The sequence below is a fragment of the Cynocephalus volans genome, chromosome 16 (assembly GCF_027409185.1).
Source record: "Cynocephalus volans isolate mCynVol1 chromosome 16, mCynVol1.pri, whole genome shotgun sequence".
Taxonomy (NCBI): Eukaryota; Metazoa; Chordata; class Mammalia; order Dermoptera; family Cynocephalidae; genus Cynocephalus; species Cynocephalus volans.
This window is the reverse complement of record NC_084475.1, coordinates 39,389,961-39,408,642: the sequence shown is the minus strand read 5'-3', so window position 1 is coordinate 39,408,642 and position 18,682 is coordinate 39,389,961. Positions and strand designations below refer to the sequence as shown.

The window sequence follows — 18,682 nt, the reverse complement described above, 5'->3', positions numbered from 1 at the left end:
ATAAAATTTAAAAAAAGAAAAAAAGAAAAAAAAAAGAATTAGGTCCTTATCTGAACTGTAAAAAAAAAAAAAAAAAAAGAATTTGTGGTATTTATAACTGTTATACTTGACACCCCCTTTAATTAGCTTTACAGGTTTCTTTCTTCTGTCTTGAAGTCTTTTTTTTTTTCCCTGTTCTGTAGCATTTCCTCCCCAAAAAAACACTTTATTTTATTTATTTTTTTGGCAGCTGGCTGGTATGGGGATCTGAATTCTTGACCTTGGTGACATAACACCACACCTGCCAGTCGTTAACTCCCCCACCCCCAAAAAGCACATGGTCATCTATTACTGATGTGTAACTGGTACTTCGATCTGTTAGAATAATTTTAAATATCTCTGAATACTCAAAAGCTTTAGGTCTTCTTTATAAAGTGAAAGGCTCTGTAGGAGGCCAGGGGAAAACTTCTTCACCTCTGAAGTTTCTTTAAAAAAAAAAAAAATCAACTGTCAATATTCAATTAATATGAAGAAAAGGCATAATAAATCTTATTATTTAAAAATGCTAGGGAGGGGGGCAATACATGGGGGAATCACAAGAGAGTAACTTCCTAATAATCCAGTGGGGCTGTAAAGCTTATCTACCAATGTTCATGAGAGAGGGAAGGTGGGGGAGGTACAAGCCCAAGAACAGTGGCCTGGGACCAGGTTTCTCTGGAGCCCTGGGGGAGGTGGCGTCACTGGTGAAAGGAAGGAAGAAGTTAAGGTAAGCAGAGACTGTCTTGTTATGCAGATGAAAATATCTCAGGTAATCTCAAAGCTGCCCTCAGAAAGAATGGATAGTAGCCAGTGTAAGCATGCCTCAGAGGAAGGTTGGCTGTTTGCATATGCACATGTCCACTTCATTCCACAAAAAACAGCCTAGCTAATCTTGTTTTCCTGGTCTTTCTGAATTAGCTATCTTGAAAAAGTCAAAGAAGTATATTTTGGGCTAAAATATTTTTCTTTCCCACAGTTAATAAAGATAAAAGCACAAAGACCCATTGCTACCCTTTTTTTTATAGACTGCCACTTAATCAGAAGTCAGGACAATCTGTACCAGGATTCTCCCTCCCTCTCATTTTGGCTCATGTCTTTTGATCTTAAGGCCAGGAACTGCTACTCCCTGGTGGAGGGCTGCTATGGTGCTGTCAGCATCTCCTTTGACACCAAATGGCATAATCATTACTAGACCTGTGTAAGAGGGTTCAGACTTTACGATTATTAATATGTGTAATTATTGTGGTTCAGGACAAGCATAAGTCTTTTTGTATGAAATGTTATTTTTCAAGTGCCTTCTCTGACTTTTGAAAAAGAAACCCAAAGATAAATGAAAACCATTCTTTTCTATTTCTGCTGAGTCCCAAGTCACGTACAGGCACTGTAAATAACCTTGGGTGTGGAGCTGAGTTATTGGAAAAGCAAGTGGTCTTTTATATATATATATATATATATATATATATATATATATATATATATATATATATATATATATATATATATATACACACATACACATATATATACGATTTATATAACTTTTAAAGAAGGAATCTTGATATGTTTTATATTTAAAAAACCCACTTGTAGACATTCATTCTTTTTTCAAGTACTAGAAGTATAAATCGTTAAAATACTTTGTGCCCTTCCTGAAGTAGTGCAAGGCCAGCAATGAAGTGAGTTCTTTTCTTCTTCATTCTGAGCTCAGAGGGATTAAAAGTTTTACCGAAGACAAAAGTAGAGGAGATGGAATTAAGATTCAAATGCAAATTGATCGGATTCCAAAGCCGTGTTTTCCTACTCTGTCACAGTGACTTCTCTGTGTGGTATTATTCATTCAAAAAGTCCCCCCCCCCCCTCTTTACCTGATGCTTTATTAATTTTTTACAAATGTCACTTGTCTTGTTTTTGGAAGTTGTCTCCTGCTTAGACCACATATATAAGGATACTTCAAAAAGTTTGTAGAAAAATGGAATTAAAAGATAATACAAATCTTTCTCTGGGTTTTTGAAGGCTCCTCGTCTTCAAAATTCTGAGTTCCACCCTGCCTTTTTTTCCCCCCTTAATATATGTATCTTTGGAAAAATAAATAGGTTTTGCTTTTAGGTCCTGAAATGCCTAAGCCGGCATTTGAATCAGGAAGGAATGCTACCGGCACATAGTGGGAAGAGACTAGGGATGCTGCTGAATAGTACACAGGACAGCCCCCCATACCAGAAGAAAGCCAGCTCAACATGTCAAGAGTGTCTTGGTTGAGAAACCTGCTCTATAGGAAATAGGTGGATACTCACAGGGCCAAAGCACAGAAATGTCCTTTATCTTTGTTCAGTGGTTTTCAAACTTTTCAGCAGAACTCTTTAATAAGACAAAAGCTTATCAAGGAGTCTCATGAACACAGGCTGAAACAGAACTGCCTTAAATGGGGAAAAGAGAGCCCAGATCTTAAATGTCATGAGATGAATGTTCATTGAACATAGATTCTATCATAAAAATATTTCAAGTGAAAAAGCCTTGGAACCAGCATTGCTCCAGAGATAATCTGACCTAATAGTTTCATGTTGTATGGGTGCTTTATGCCTAAAAAACGCTCCTTTTCATTAAACAAAGCCACTCCTCTGGCCTTCACATCCAGGCATTTAGCATCTCCTAATTAAAAAAAAAAAAAAAAAAAAAAAGTAATACTAATTGGGAGAGAATGAGAGAGCAGAGGATGAGATGTTGCTAAATAGGTCATACCACCTTATGGCAGCCTCTCTAACCACACTCGCTCTCTCTTTACTATAAAGCTTTAAAAAAAAAACCAAAAACCCAAATAGCCAGACCAACACCTTAAAGATAATCTTTTATCTACCACTCCCTTTCCTTTTTAACCCCCTTGTTTTTAAAGGGAAAAAGTTCTATACCCCTAAAATTCTGCTTATTGAAGAATACCACTGTCCTCATTTTTCAAAGAAAACAAATTAGTGCATAGAGAACACCAGATATATCTACCAGCTTATGATTAAATTCGTGATAGTAACTTGTGTTCATTCCTTGGCAATGGATTATTGTATTTGTCTATCAATGTTTATTAAGCAACTACTATGACAAGCCTCCTTGAACTAGTAGTAATCACAGTTTAGATAGGTAGATTCTTTTTGTAACCATCCAAGCTGTACTTGCTTTTAGTACTTAGAAACTGAGCATACCACTCACTAGGAAGTACCTGAGGAGTAATGAGTGCTGTATGCAGTGATCAGTCTACACTGATCCCTGTTCTTCATATAATCTGAATTTATAGCATCTGAGTAAAGATATTTTAGGACATCTGAAAATTAAATGCATTATTGTACAATGTATAGATTGTTTTATTTTTGCCACGTAACTAAATATAGCAATTGGGTTGCTTACCTGGTTTATAGATTATCAGGCCCATTCCCATCCTGCCCATACATCATTTTTGTTATTAATTTAGGGTATTAGATTGAGTGTATATAGAAGGTGGAGTTTATACCAGTTGCCCATTACATTTTACAAAGTTTATTGGCTAAGAAAGAAGGATTGGAATTTTTAAGTGTTGAATTAAATTTTGCACAAAACTCCAGGTGACATTCCAATCAATTTCATTCAAATAAATACATTATTAGAAATAAATTCATTGTTAGCTATCACATTGCCAGACAAGTGAAAAATTGGTTACTTACTGCTGCAAAGGACATGATGAATTAGGAAGAAAAAAATTGTTCTAAAATACAGAGAAAAAATAATAAACAGGAGAAAGGGATATTAAATGTTTAAAACTTCGTTGTCAGTCTGTTCTTCTCTCTAGATGCATGTTTTCCTGTGTATAGTTTATTTGAAAATTCAGGTAAGTTTGTGATGGCAGAGGTTATTAGGATGAAGGTAGTTGAACAATATATTCTGTATGTCAGAATTCAAGCAGAAATAAAAGATAGGAAAGACTTCAGCTGTAGTTCAGTTCTTTCATTTCTTTCTCCTGCCTGTCCCTGCCTTCTCTAAACATGCTGAAGGTCAGCTGGGGAAACCCCTGAAGTTGGGGACTTTCCCCCCATAATACAACATGACTTCCAAGAATGAGGATTAGGAATGAGCAAATGAATAAACAAATGACTATTTTTGTGAAACCAAAGGATAGGACGTGTCATTTGCTCTTGTTAGTTTTTCTTTCTTCTGGTTTCATAACCTTGGTGATCCATGAACATTAATCAAAGTTGTCTATCAAAATGAGGTTTTGGTCTGCTTTGACTATATGAGGGTACTTCAAAAAGTTCATGGAAGGATTTGTATTTTCTTTTAATTCTATTTTTCCACAGACTTTTTGAAGTACCCTCATATGTTTAATGAAAAAGACATAAGACCTGGAATTTTTGGTTAGTGGCTGGATCTGTATCCTTAAAAAATCTGGTTATCTTTTTTCGTTGTTCTTTTATTAAACAAAGGTCAGCAGTGTTATATACTACAATTTTATCAGTCCCTCTATGGGTACCAGTGTGTGACGATACACACTGGCCTCTTTGGTTGTGCTTTCCAGTTCCAGCATTTCTTATGATAGGCTGCGGCTCTGAAGTTTAATCTTATATGAGAGTTGAGTCACCACATTCCAGGCATATGAAAATGTCCTAGAGTGGAGTTTTATGATAGCTATTTCTGTCACATTGCAGTAATTGGTGACTGTAATCTCTGGCTTTATTCTTGTCTTAATATTTTTAAAGGTAAACACTGAGAGTTTTCATTACTTCCATCAATTGTTTACCTGTACATGAAGACTACTTTTTAACAGTGTTTGGTGCAGCGAGTTTTGATTTAAAATTGCCTGCCCTAAAGTATTGGATAATTTCTATTTTTCTTTGTTTTTTTCCTAAGCAGTTCTTAGTCAGAGGAGAATATTTTGTGCTTTAAAGAAGTACGCTAACGTTCTACTGCAATAAGAAGAGGTAGTATAACCTCTCCATTTACTTTCAAACACATTATCTAGGGACACAGGAAGTGAAGTGTAACTTCTTGTACTCAAGCTACTTGGAATTTGGGCATATTATTTTCTTAAAAGCATTTTATAAATAGCATATGATATCATCCCATAGTATGGTATTAGAATCTTCCGATGTTGAGCAGATTACTTAGAGCTACTGCAGGAAATGTGATTTTATGAAACTCTATCAATGTTGAGTTTGTTACTTGCACACCAAGGGTGGAGTACCACAGCTCACTGTTTACAAAAGCACCTAGTCACCACATATGTGAGAGTACTTCAAGTGGAGCTGAATGATGGTAAAGGTTAAAGTGTAATAACCAGAAAACAAAGGCGGTGCCAGAAAAGTTGTAACAGATTAAAATAAAGCCTTTTATTTCTAGCAACAACTAATCTGTTTTATGTCAGTCCCAGTGGAAGATCCTAAGAAGGTAGACAAGAAATTTTACCTCCCCTACACAGATCTTCCAAATGTTGATATGTTTAATTATACACTATTAAAAGTCATGTTATTATCACAACAGTGTCATCAAAAAGTCTTTTGAGGGTTTTTTGTTTTTTGACTGAGATTTTGATGAATGTAGTGATTATTAATATGATTTAATGCCACTGTCTTTGTTCATGCTAAGGGGACAGCACTTTTAGTACCCATTATAAAGAATGGGACTCAGAGACTTTAAGGTGATGTAGTGGCTAAAGGAAAACTTTACCCTTAATGGTTAATTAATAAAAATCACTGACAAATTTAGATCAGTAGGAAAAAAAGGCATAACAAATTTTACTGTTTAACATGCTGGGAGAAGGCAAATCACGGGGGAATCACAAGAGAGTAATGTCCCCAGATTCCAATGGGAGTAACAAAGCTTACATACCAGTGTTCATTAGAGAGAAGATGGGGGGAGGTAGAAGCCCCACAACAGTGGCCTGAGACCAGGTTTCTCTGAAGTTCTGGGAGGAGGTGAAAAGAAGGAAGTCAGAAGTTAGTTGACAGATCTAGTTTGCAAATGAAAGTACTTCAGGTAATCTCACAGCTGCCCTCAAAGAAGAGAAAATAGCCAAAGGAGGGACAACTCAGGAAGCCTGGCTGTGTGCATTTACAGATGTAAATTTCTTTTCACGAAGAAAACAGTTTTCTAGCTAGTCTTGTGTTTCCAGTCTCTCTGAATTAGCCATCTTGAAATATGTCAAAGAAATATATTTTGGGGCTGAAATATTTTGCTATCCTACAGTGACTTTCACAGATTATATAGCAAGGACATGTCAATGATGGGCTAGAATCTGTCTCCTGTTTCCCAAACCAGTGTTCATTTCCTGCTATTTCACAGTGGTCCATTGAAAACTTCAAATCTGTCCTTGATTTTCATCCTTAAATGTATAGTGAATATTTACTAGTTTTTAATTAGTTTTTCTTAACTTTTGTTTCTCATTGTAAAAAAAAAAGTGATAACATTTTTAAAAAGTGTATTACTGTCTCCTTTGTCAGTAAACATGGTTGATAGGAGTGACCTGTGTTTTTATTTGACCACAGTTTCCACTGAAATGATTAGTTGACGTGTATGCACGGTCAAGATTGTTCGATTGTTTCTGGGAATTGTATTACATAGAGAAATGAAAAGAAGGAAAAACCACCATTATTTTAACATCTCTGAAGTTTTCTTAGCTATGGCCTCATAAAATGCTTAATGTAGTCATCTTCAAAGGAAAACTTGTATTTAGGTAAATTTAAAGTTTTTCCTTACTATGAATTTTTTAAGAAAAAAATACCAAGGATTGATTAAAGAATTTATAGCTATTTATAAAAATGTATCAAGATACTTCATAGATTTTATGACAATTTGGTATGCATATCTCTTGTCATTAAAATAATATCTAAACCATTCTCATACTTTAGAGTAATATTCTTTGGATAGGTAAATGTACAATTGAGGTGTAAAGAATGCAGATACTTTTACTTCCAGACCTTCTCTCACTCCACTCCTAATCGAGCATAAAGCCTTGTAGGAGCCAAAGGGGAAAACTTCCTCTTCACCCCTGAAGGTTTGTTAGTAAGAATCACTGCCAAATTTAGATTAATTTAAAGAAATGGCATAACAAATTTTATTATTTTAACATGCTGGGAGGAGGAGTACGCAGGGGAATCTCAAGAGAGTAATTTTCCAGTTTCCCAATAATCCAAACAAATTTATATACCAGTGTTTATGAGAGAGAGAAGGTGGGGGAGTTACGAGCCCCCGAACAATGGCCTGTGACCAGGTTTCTCTGGGGAAGGTGAACACAGGAAGAGGGAAGATGTTGGAAGTTAAAGCTGGGTAGAGACCTCCTATATGAGATGAAAATACTTCACCTGTAATCTCACATCTCAGAAACAATATATGGTAGCTAAAGGAGGGGCCTCAGAGGAAGCCTGGCTGTTTCTCTCCCCACCAAAAGGCTTCCAGCTAGTCTTGTTTTTCCAGTCTTCCTGAATTAGCCATCTTGAAATAGGTCAAGAAATATATTTTGGGGTCGAAATATTTAACTTTCCCACACCTGGATTAAGAGTTTCGAAAGAGAAGGCACATTAAGGTCCTACTTCCTCGACAGAGAAACTAGAAGGTTGTGAACTTCAGAATTTTTTGTAATTCATGTTTTCACAATCATATTTCACATTTATAAAAAGGAAAAATGTCATTTAAGTGTGTGAATCCTAGCCTTGCTATAGATAGGTATATTTATATTCAGAGCTACTATCCTAAGAGAACCTGATTTTCAGAAGGAATTAAAATTTGAAAAGAGCATAATCACTTTCAGCAATAGAATTGGCCATTATAGTCTCAACCAGTAATAGGAATACTGGAAAACCCCTACTTGAATATCAAGGCAGTATTACTTTGATACAGTCAGTAGTTCTCAAATGGTTGTGTGCGTAAGAATTTCTTGAAGAGTTTTATCCCCAAGATTCTGGTTATGTAAATAATACTCTCAGCCCAGAAATATGCATTTTAATAAGCTAGGCAGGTGTTTGGCTCTTAAAGATCACTATTCTTGGGACTTAGAAGACTTACACTCTCTAGAATGTAAAACTTTTCTTGACTCCAGATGCCACAACAAGATGGCCTATTTTAAGCCTATTTTACATGTAAATTTTAACACTAACAATTCTGTAAATACAATTTTATCCCTGAATTAGTGATTTGAATATTTAAAGACTGGTCTACCCCAGAGTCTGTAGTATTGTTTTAGTCCGTTTTGTGTTGCTATAACAGAAATACGTGAGACTGGGTAATTTATAAAAGAAGAGAGGTTTATTTGGCTTACGATTCTGGGACAGCTACATCTGGCACCAGCCTCAAGCTACTTCTACTCATGGAGGAAAGTGGCAGCAGCCAGCAGGTACAAGCAGATCACATGGCAAGAGGAAGCTAAAGAGAGAGAGAGAAGGTGCCAGGGTCCTTTAAACAACAAGCTCTGGCAGGAACTAATAGAGCGAGAACTCACTCACTACTCCCCCTCCCCCAGGGAGAGCATTAATCCATTTATGAGGGATCCGCCCCCATGACTCAATCACTTTCCAACACTGCCACACTGGGGATCAAAATTCCACATGAGTTTTGGAGGGGACGACACATCCAAACTCCAACAAGTATGAAACAAAATATTCGTAGAAATTAAAATGTATTCCAATTTCCTTGAAGCCACAGATAATCCTAACCAAGGTAGTCTTTCTTTAACATTAATTTAAAAGTTTAAAAAATTGAAGCCTAAAAACATTATGAACATTTTTGTAATCCATTTAGATTATTGGAACTTTATCCATGTATATTCTAATAGTATAAAAAAGTTTGTAATCTATGTTTTCTTGCACAGTAATTTAGTAAAGCTTTGGAAAGCTAAAACACAAACATATTAAAATAATTTAGCAAACAAATTTTAATAATTATTTTCACTTAGATCATATCTCAGAGAAATTTTTTTAGTTCTAATTTATTTTTCCCAGTCAGGGCTCTTGAGGTATAATTTACATTCAGTAAAATTCACCTTTGTAATGTTTAGTTTCATAAGTTTTGACAAATGCATACAGTTAGTTGTGAGACCAACATTATGATCAAGACACAGAAAGTATTTTTAATACCCCTAAAACCTTTCTTTGTATTCTCTCTTCCCCCTCTTCCAGTCCCTGGCAAACATTAATTTGTTTTCTTTCTCCATACATTTGCCTTTTTCAGAATGTCATATATATGGTATAGGGGCCGAGGGAAAACTTCCTCTTCATCCTTAAAGTTTCATCAATAAGAATCACTGACAAATTTAGATCAGGATGAAGAAAGTCAACAAATTTTTTATTTAACGTGCTGCAAGAGGGGGTAAAGCACAGAGGAATCACAAGACAGTAATGTCCTAATTTTCCATTAGGACAATATATCCATTATTCATAAATACCCATCTCCATAGGGAAGGAGGAGGTGGGGGGTGCAATGGGCCTGGAGAACATATTGTGAGTGGTCTGGGGCAAAGTCTATTTGGCTCACAGTGCAGACAATGACTGGTAAATGATGTTCTTCAAAATTCTAGTATCTCAGGAGCCCCAATCTGAAAGGATACTTGCGTAGTGTTTTCCTATTCCAAAGAACTCACCCAGTTCAATAAGTAGAAACGTCAGTTTATTAGACTTATGGGAGTTGCTGACAGCGTTAGGCCAGCTGGAAATCTGCGCTGCCATGGGGTACATACAACAGTTACATACTGAACAGATCAAAGTAGAGGTGTAAATCATTTGCATGCTTATGCATAGACCCTCACCCAGCTCACATAACTCAGAGGGCTCTGGAGATCTGGCTGAGTAGATGTTTATCCTGGCATCAGAGTACTTTAACACCAGTGTGTTAGTTTACTTAGGGTCCCTGCTTCCTTCATTCTTCCTTTTGTCTTAAAGGGGACGTGCCTTTCCTTGGGTAACTACCTTGGCCAGGGGTGGTTTTCTGGGGGGAGGGGGAACTCTGATATGCATGAGGAGGGGGAATAGGTCTGTGTCCAGCATTTACACTACAATACTGAATGGGACAGACATATAGGACAGTTGTGACAAAAGTTAGTTCAGGTGTGTCAACAGACTCCAGTCTTCCTTCCTGTGATAAGAGTTAAGTTAATGAAGTACCAGCCAGCCACCAAAAACAAAACAAAACAACAAACCATGAGGAAAACACAAAAGAAACTCAGGGAAGACCAGAGGAAATTGTCTTCCTCTTTGGTGTGTCCAGACTTTAGGCAGATAAGGGAACAGCTTCATCCTGTGCTCTGGAGAGTGACAGAAAATTGAGGGGTGGCAGAGAGGATAGGTCAGAGAGACCTTGAGGCTGCTTCTTTATTCCATCATATCAAAGCACCGTATTTGGGGATAACAGCTTTCTGTACCCCAGTGATGGAATTATACACTGTGTATTGTTTGAAGTCTGGCTTTTTTTTAGCTTAATTTGAGATTTACTCGTGTGTGAATAAGTAGTTAGGTCCTTTTTATTGCTCAGTGGTATTCCATTGGAAGGATGTACCACAGAGGGTTCATCTACTCACCAGTTGATGGACATTTAGGATTATCTAGCAGTGATATTGCTGGATTGTATGTAAGAAGTATGTTTATAGGAACCTTCAAAGCTGTTTTCCAATGTCGTCGTACCATTTACATTCTCACCAGCAGAGTATGGGAGATGCATATGTTCTACAGCCTCGTGAACACTTAGGATTGTCAAGTTTTTTTTTTTCTTTCAAGTTTTGTTTTGTTCTATTTTAGTCATAAATGAGTAGCTGTATCTCAGTGTGATTTTTAATTTGCATTTCTCTGATGCCCAGTGATGCTAAGCATCTTTTCATTTGCTCATTTTACATCCTTATTTCTTCATTGGTGAAGTTTCTTTTCAGGTCTTTAGCTCATATTCTTATTGAGCTGTTTTGTCTTCCTGTTACTGAGTTTTGAAAGTTCTCTGGCAGCTGGCTGGTATAGTGATCTGAACCCCTGACCCTGGTGTTCTCAGCATCATGCTCTACCAAGTAGACTACTCAGCTGCTGCAAGTTCTTTATTTATATATTATGGGTACAAATAAGATATGGGTTTTGCACATATTTTCTACCAACCTCTGGCTTGTTTTTTCATTCTCTTAATAGTGTCTTTTGAAGAGGAGAAATGTTTTATTTTCATGAAGTTCAATTTCATAAATCATGATTTCTGGATTGTGATTTTGTTGTTATAGCTGAGAAATCTTTGCCTAGCTGAAGATCATAAATAGTTTCTCTTATGTTTTTTTCTAGAAGTTGTATAATTCTTGATTTTATATTTGAGTTTATGATCAATTTACTGTTTTTTTTTTTTTTTTTAACTTTTATTTTGTCGATATACATTGTGGTTGATTATTGTTGCCCCTTACCAAACCTCCCTCCCTCTTCCCACTCCTCCCTCCCCTGCAACAATGTCCTTTCTGTTTGCTTGTCGTATCAACTTCAAGTAACTGTGGTTATTATATCTTCTCCCCCCCACCCCCGGATTTTTCTGTGTGTATGTGTGTGTGTGTGTGTGTGTGTGTGTGTGTGTGTGAATTTATATATTAATTTTTAGCTCCCACCAATAAGTGAGAACATGTGGTATTTCTCTTTCTGTGCCTGACTCGTTTCACTTAATATAATTCTCTCAAGGTCCATCCATGTTGTTGCAAATGGCAGTATTTCATTCGTTTTTATAGCTGAGTAGTATTCCATTGTGTAGATGCACCACATTTTCTGTATCCACTCATCCGATGATGGACATTTGGGCTGGTTCCAACTCTTGGCTATTGTAAAGAGTGCTGCGATGAACATTGGGGAACAGGTATACCTTCGACTTGATGATTTCCATTCCTCTGGGTATATTCCCAACAGTGGGATAGCTGGGTCATATGGTAGATCTATCTGCAATTGTTTGAGGAACCTCCATACCATTTTCCATAGAGGCTGCACCATCTTGCAGTCCCACCAACAATGTATGAGAGTTCCTTTTTCTCCGCAACCTCGCCAGCATTTATCGTTCAGAGTCTTTTGGATTTTAGCCATCCTAACTGGGGTTAGATGGTATCTCAGTGTGGTTTTGATTTGCATTTCCCGGATGCTGAGTGATGTTGAGCATTTTTTCATATGTCTGTTGGCCATTTGTATATCTTCCTTAGAGAAATGCCTACTTAGCTCTTTTGCCCATTTTTTAATTGGGTTGCTTGTTTTCTTCTTGTAAAGTTGTTTGAGTTCCTTATCTATTCTGGATGTTAATCCTTTGTCAGATGTATATTTTGCAAATATTTTCTCCCACTCTGTTGGTTGTCTTTTAACTCTGTTAATTGTTTCTTTTGCTGTGCAGAAGCTTTTTAGTTTGATATAATCCCATTTGTTTATTTTTCCTTTGGTTGCCCTTGCTTTTGGGGTCATATTCATGAAGTCTGTGTCCAGTCCTATTTCCTGAAGTGTCTCTCCTATGTTTTCTTTAAGAAGTTTTATTGTTTCAGGGTGTATATTTAAATCCTTAATCCATTTTGAGTTGATTTTAGTATATGGTGAGAGGTATGGGTCTAGTTTCATTCTCCTGCATATGGATATCCAGTTATCCCAGCACCATTTGCTGAAGAGGCAGTCCCTTCCCCAGTGAATAGGCTTGGTGCCTTTGTCAAAGATCAGATGGCAGTAAGTGTGTGGGTTGATTTCTGGATTCTCTATTCTATTCCATTGGTCAGTGTGTCTGTTTTTATGCCAGTACCATACTGTTTTGGTTATTATAGCTCTGTAGTATAGCTTAACGTGGGTAGTGTTATGCCTCCAGCTTTATTATTTTTTTGCTCAGCATTGCTTTGGCTATGCGTGGTCTTTTATTGTTCCATATAAATGTCTGCATAGTAATATACCTAGGAGTGATTTGTGTTTGTTTTGCTTTAGTGTTTATCCTTTTGGGTGTGCTCTGAGTATTTTGGATATAGAGTTGATGACTTTTGTTCTTTGGGGACTATTTTCAGCCATTATCTCTTTTAGTATCTCTTCTTCATTTTCTCTCTTCTGATATTCTGGTTATATGACACAGGATGTCTTTCCATACTGTTACGTCTTAATGATATTTTGTAGTTTTTAGTGTACTGGTCTTGCATTTCTTTTTTTCTTTTTCTTTTTTTTTTCCTGTGACCAGTAAGGGGATCGCAACCCCTGGCTTGGCATCGCCTGCACCGCGCTCAGCCAGTGAGTGCACCGGCCATCTCTATATAGGATCCGAACCCGCGGCTGCGGCGCTCCCAGCACGGCACTCTCCTGAGTGAGCCACAGGGTTGGCCCTTGCACTTCTTCTGTTGAATTTATTCCCAAGTATTTTATTCTTTTTTGGATTGTTTGGTAGTATATAGAAATACGGTTGATTTTTGTATCTTGATCTTGTTAGAATGTTTTTAATGATACTTTTAAAAAACTTCAAGAAAGTAGATAAATATCAAGTACTATTATTTTGCAACTGTAAACTGTTAGTGACCTAGACATGATATATAATTAATTTAAAGTAACATAAGAGAAATATCTGAGATTGAAATCTAGGAATTTGGATTTTTAGGCTTCTCACCTATACAGTTAGCTACATCCCCTTATTTTATTAAATAAATCTTAAATAATTAGTAAAAATTTTTTATTTTCACTTTTAGTGTTAAATGTTTACAGAAGACAGTGAAGGATTCTTATCACATCATGTGTAGACCATGTGCCTGTGAACTTGAAGTTTGCGCAAAATGTGGAAAGAAAGAAGATATTGTTATTCCGTGAGTATTTCCATTTACTTTTGGATTTAACTCATAGTAATCGATACATGAATTTTCTTCTAATGAGATGTTCAGTAAATCGTAGTCTTAAGTTGTAGTATATGACACTAATGTAGACTTTTTTCCACCTAGGAGGAAAGAAGTCATAAGTATTTGTTAAATTTTTCTATCATTACATTAGAGGCGAAAGCTTATATTTTCAAGAAAATAAAATATTTATCCATGAGGTTCACATTCATTACAAAAGAATTACTTATTATATAACAACTTTTCTAGGACGTCATGTATTAATTTCTTTGAGCGTACTTTAGTGGCGACAATATTATAATTGCTTTGATCTTGAGTTAAGTTAATTTTCCAGGATCTTTTTCTCTATACTTATTTCAGTGGGCTTCCTGTTAATCAAGAAATGTATGTCTTTTCAATCTATGTAATTAAGTAATGAAAGCCTGGGAAATAATTAGAAGTTTTTTCTTCCATCCTTAGGTTTAATAAAGAAACAGAAAAAACAGAAAATATTGAAAATAATCTGAGATCCAATTATAGAAGAAGCTGCAGAGGAAATGAAGAAGAAAGCGATAATGATTTCGATTTTGATATTGATTTAGATGACACAGAAGATGACAATCGAGTGGAATAATATAACTATATTAAAAGTCAGTTTGAGAATGCGAAATTCTGACCAGCTTTTGACTTTGAGGATTTCACAAAAAAATACTGTGAAACCCTAATGAGGAAATCAGAAAAAGCTATAGGCAAAATTTATACATGAACAATATAAGTTATGTATGAAATATGAATAATTATAAAACTTTCATCTAGAGTTTTCTTGTATCAAATTTTTAAGTTACATATACTCAAATATCTGCCAAAATGAGTATTTGGGTATCATACTGCAGTTTTTGGGTTGTTTTTATGGTTTTATTGGCTGCTAACTTGCAGGGATTGAACCTTGGTCCTTGGTGTTACCAACTGAACTAACTGGACAGCCCTGTGGGAATTATTTATAAGAATGTTTTACCTAATACCAAACTAAACAAGATTCAGAATTGATGGATAATAAGAATTATCTGATGTAAAAATAAGATGACATTTTATATTGCTAGCCTCAAAAACTGGTCCTTGGTAAGTACCTTTTGCCAGATTGATCTCAAGTAAATGACCCACATAGCAAAAGCCCTCTTACTTAACATTTGCTTGTTACAAAGCCAAACAGTTTTTAAAAAATAATTAACAAGTGTATAGTGAGTTTGTTGAAAGTATTTTTATATATCTCATCACATTATTTTTTACCTTTTTTGTCTTGTGAAATATACATACAGAAATAAAAGCATAGAATTTATATGTATAATTTGATAAATAATTATAAAGGAAAGTTTATGCATTTACATTCAGGCGAAGAAACTGCCAGCACCAGAAGCCCCACCATGCTCTCCCTCATCACAGGTTCATCTTTCCTCCCAGTGTGGGCATTATCCTGTCTTGATAATTATTTTCTTTATCATTTTACTAATGTTTGTACTCCTAAACAATATAAATTAGATTAGTCTGATTTGGGCTGGCCAGTTAGCTCAGTTGGTTACAGTGCATTGTTATAACACCAAGGTCAAGGGTTTGGATCCCCATACCACCACCAAAAAAAAGATTAGTCTGATTTTTGAACACTTTTCTGTCTTTTTATTTTGAAAAATCTGAGACCTACAGAAAAGTAGCAAAACAGTTCAGTGAACCTTTGCATACTCTTTACCTACATTCCCAATTGTTAACATTTTACCATTATTTTTTTTATGTCTCGGTAGATGGATATGTAGTACATATATATTTTATTTGCTAAACCATTTGAACATAAGTGGCAGACATTGGTTTTGAACTTTACTATGCAGTTTATTTTGTATCTTTTTTTCCATTGTTATTAAATTTGTGGGATTGATCCTTACTTCAGGAGCTATAATTTGTTCATTTTACAATACTGTGTATTATTCTGTGTATTTACATACTACGGTTTGTTTATATTTTCTAATGTTGAGAGACGTTTGTTGTCTCAGTTTTTCTTATTACAAACAATACTGGTATAAGCATTGTTATATGTGTCTCATGGTGCATGTGTGTGCATTTCTGTAAGGTACATATCTAGTAGTGGTTAAAGGGAATCAGGTATATGCATCTTTAGTTTTACTATTGCAGGGAAAAAACAGTTCAGTTTCTCCCACATCTAACAACATGCTTCTGGTACCAGATGTGTGGGTTCCCCCAGCCCCATACCAAGCAAGCAATCAACTCTGCAGTGAAGACCAACTAGGTGTCCTCCAGTTCAATTCCAACACTATCTACCTGGAAATAGCATTATATCCCACAGGTTGAGGGCTTTGTCCCCGAGACTTCCCCCTACTTCACATGCCAGTCACAAGCTCCATGTTGTTTTACCTGTGCTTCTGACCTACTGGCTATAAATTGGTGTTCCTACAGCCTCTCCTTGGTTTCATTTAATTTCCTAAAGCAGCTCACAGAACTCAGGGAAAACACTTTCTAGTTTTTTATAAAGGATATTACAAGGGACACAGATGAAGAGACGTGGTGAGGTATGGGGAAGGGTTGTGAAGCTTTGATGCCCTCAGTGGAACCTCAATGTGTTCAGCTATGCGGAAGCTCTTCAAACCCCATGCACTTGGGTTTTTATGGAGGCTTCATTATGTAGACATGTTTGAAGCATGGACAACTTTGTAGAAATGTGATTGGACAAAAAGAGTATGATCTAATAGTAATAGACTGGGTGGGGAAACCCAGCAAGGTCTGTTTTTGTTTGTTTGTGGGTTTTTTTTTTTTTTTTTTCCTTTGGTGTTATAAACCCAGGCTCTAACCAACTGGGCTAACTGGCCAGACTGGCCTATTTGTTTAGATTCTTCTTGGCCTCACTGTGCAGCATTCTTTCCTCCCAAGTATGGGGCAGGACCCATCCTGAAATAGGGGTCTTATCACCTACAATCAGACAAAGTAGGGCAGAGAATTTCTTTATGGTCAGCTCCAAGACAGAAAGGTGGTGGAAGATTAGTCCTGCCTTAGAGAACCATGAACGATGGACGAAAACCTGTATATATATCATAATGTCACTGTTTGTATATTATAATATATATATCATAATGTCACAACTATATAATAAGAAACTATTTCCAGAGGGATTATTATCCCCCTTTCCCTCAGCAATGTATTAGAGTTTCAGTGCTCTGCATCCTTTCTAACACTTGGTATCAGACTTTTTAAAATTTCTGCCAATTTAATATGTGTACAGCAGTATTTCTTTGTCTTATTAATTTGTATTTCCTTAATTACTGATAAGCTTGAGCTCTGTATTATGTTCATGAACTATTTGGTTTTTGGTAATACATGATATTAAGGAATAATTTTTGTTAAGTGTAATATTATTTTAGAAATGCATAGTGAAATATTTAAGGGTATAATGTCAATTTACTTGAAAATATTTCAACATAAAAAAGTAAAGAAAGACACAGAAAACATTTTAGTGGTATCAAAAAATATGTTAACTAGTAATAAATCAAAAAGTATTCAAGACCTCTGTTGACAAAAATATAAAATCTTAAGACATTAAAGGAAACAGACAAAAATAAATGGAGAGAGATACTGTGTTCATGATGTGGAAGTCTCAGTATAAGTTTATAGTCTTACAAAAAGTTTCTTTTCCATAAATTTGTGTGGGTTCTCTCTCGCATATGAACTTATTAATTGGACTATTTAACCTTGGTGATTAAAGCCACTAAGTTATTGTTAGGCCTAGCATAGATTATTTCTCATGTGAGTTATAATTCCTCAGATTACCTTACCAGGAGAGAAATTTAACAAACAGCATCACCCAGTGACTTATATTAATAGCTGCATTTCATTCTTTAGTGCTAAGAAAGGTTTTTTGTATTTTGGGGGGCAGGGGTTGTGAGGGGTGGGTTTTGTGCTGGCCAGTAAGGGGATCTGAACCTGTGACCTTGGTGTTACCAGCACCATGCTCCAACCAAGTGAGCTAATGGGCCATCCCACTAGGTTGTTTTGATTTTTAAGCAGACTTCAATTGTTATATTTAGTTTCTTTATATTTCTTTAGGAATTGTCCTTTCTAATCTAAAAACTAATTTTTATCAGATCTCAGCTTGTAGAAATGAGATGAAGGACTTGTTTTGTTTTAATGTAATCAGTTTAATGTAGTGAATTAGTTTGTCTCACCTTTACATTTGGCAGGACATCAAGACTGCATCACATATTCTGAAATTTACAGTCCTTTGTACAGAATTCTCAAAATTCTGATTATAAAATTCACATGAGGAGCTTGTAAGAAAATTCTTATTCCTGTGATACTGTGATTATTTGGTCTGGAATATAGCTCAGGAATCTTTTTTTTTTTTTTCCTCTCAGATGATTCTGATCATCAGCTACAACAAATGTGATTAGTTGTGTATGGCAAAAAGCCATTCCAATGCTTGCTCACTTCGTTCTAGTTCTTTGAATACTATACAGCTTTGTCATGTTCTCTCTTGCAACTAGGAGTAGTGGGCCATGTGAGGGGAATTGACTGGCAGGTTTTAGGAAAGATTAACTTCACTGACAAGAAGAAAGCACTTTTTCTACTAGGCTTTTCCTGCCTGAATATGGTGTGAGAAGATATGATGTCTAGTGCTTGCAGCTCAGATGGGGAGACCAAATGCACTGCCGGGACAGTGATCCAGAGCCCTTGAGCTGTTGAACTTATGACCCCTGGGCCCACCCACCTCTAGAATTCTTGTAAGATAAATAAATGTCTAATTACATAAGCTACTGCTAATCAGAAATTCTGTTACTTGCAGCCAAATGCATTCCCAGTTGGTACCTCAGCAAGTTTGATAAACTCTATTCTACAGAACTTATGTGCTATGGCAAA

General features: G+C 36.0%; 1 protein-coding gene across 1 annotated transcript in view; it reads left to right on the top strand.

The window, feature by feature from the left end:
* C16H9orf85 (chromosome 16 C9orf85 homolog) overlaps window positions 1-17,047 on the top strand; it is a 60,907-nt gene extending 43,860 nt beyond the window's left edge. The window contains exons 3-4 of the mRNA XM_063081057.1: window positions 13,652-13,765; window positions 14,252-17,047. Coding sequence (XP_062937127.1) covers window positions 13,652-13,765; window positions 14,252-14,405 — 268 coding nt within the window. The 3' untranslated portion in view covers window positions 14,406-17,047. The remainder of the gene's footprint in view (window positions 1-13,651; window positions 13,766-14,251) is intronic.
* The last annotated feature ends 1,635 nt before the right edge of the window (window positions 17,048-18,682 follow it).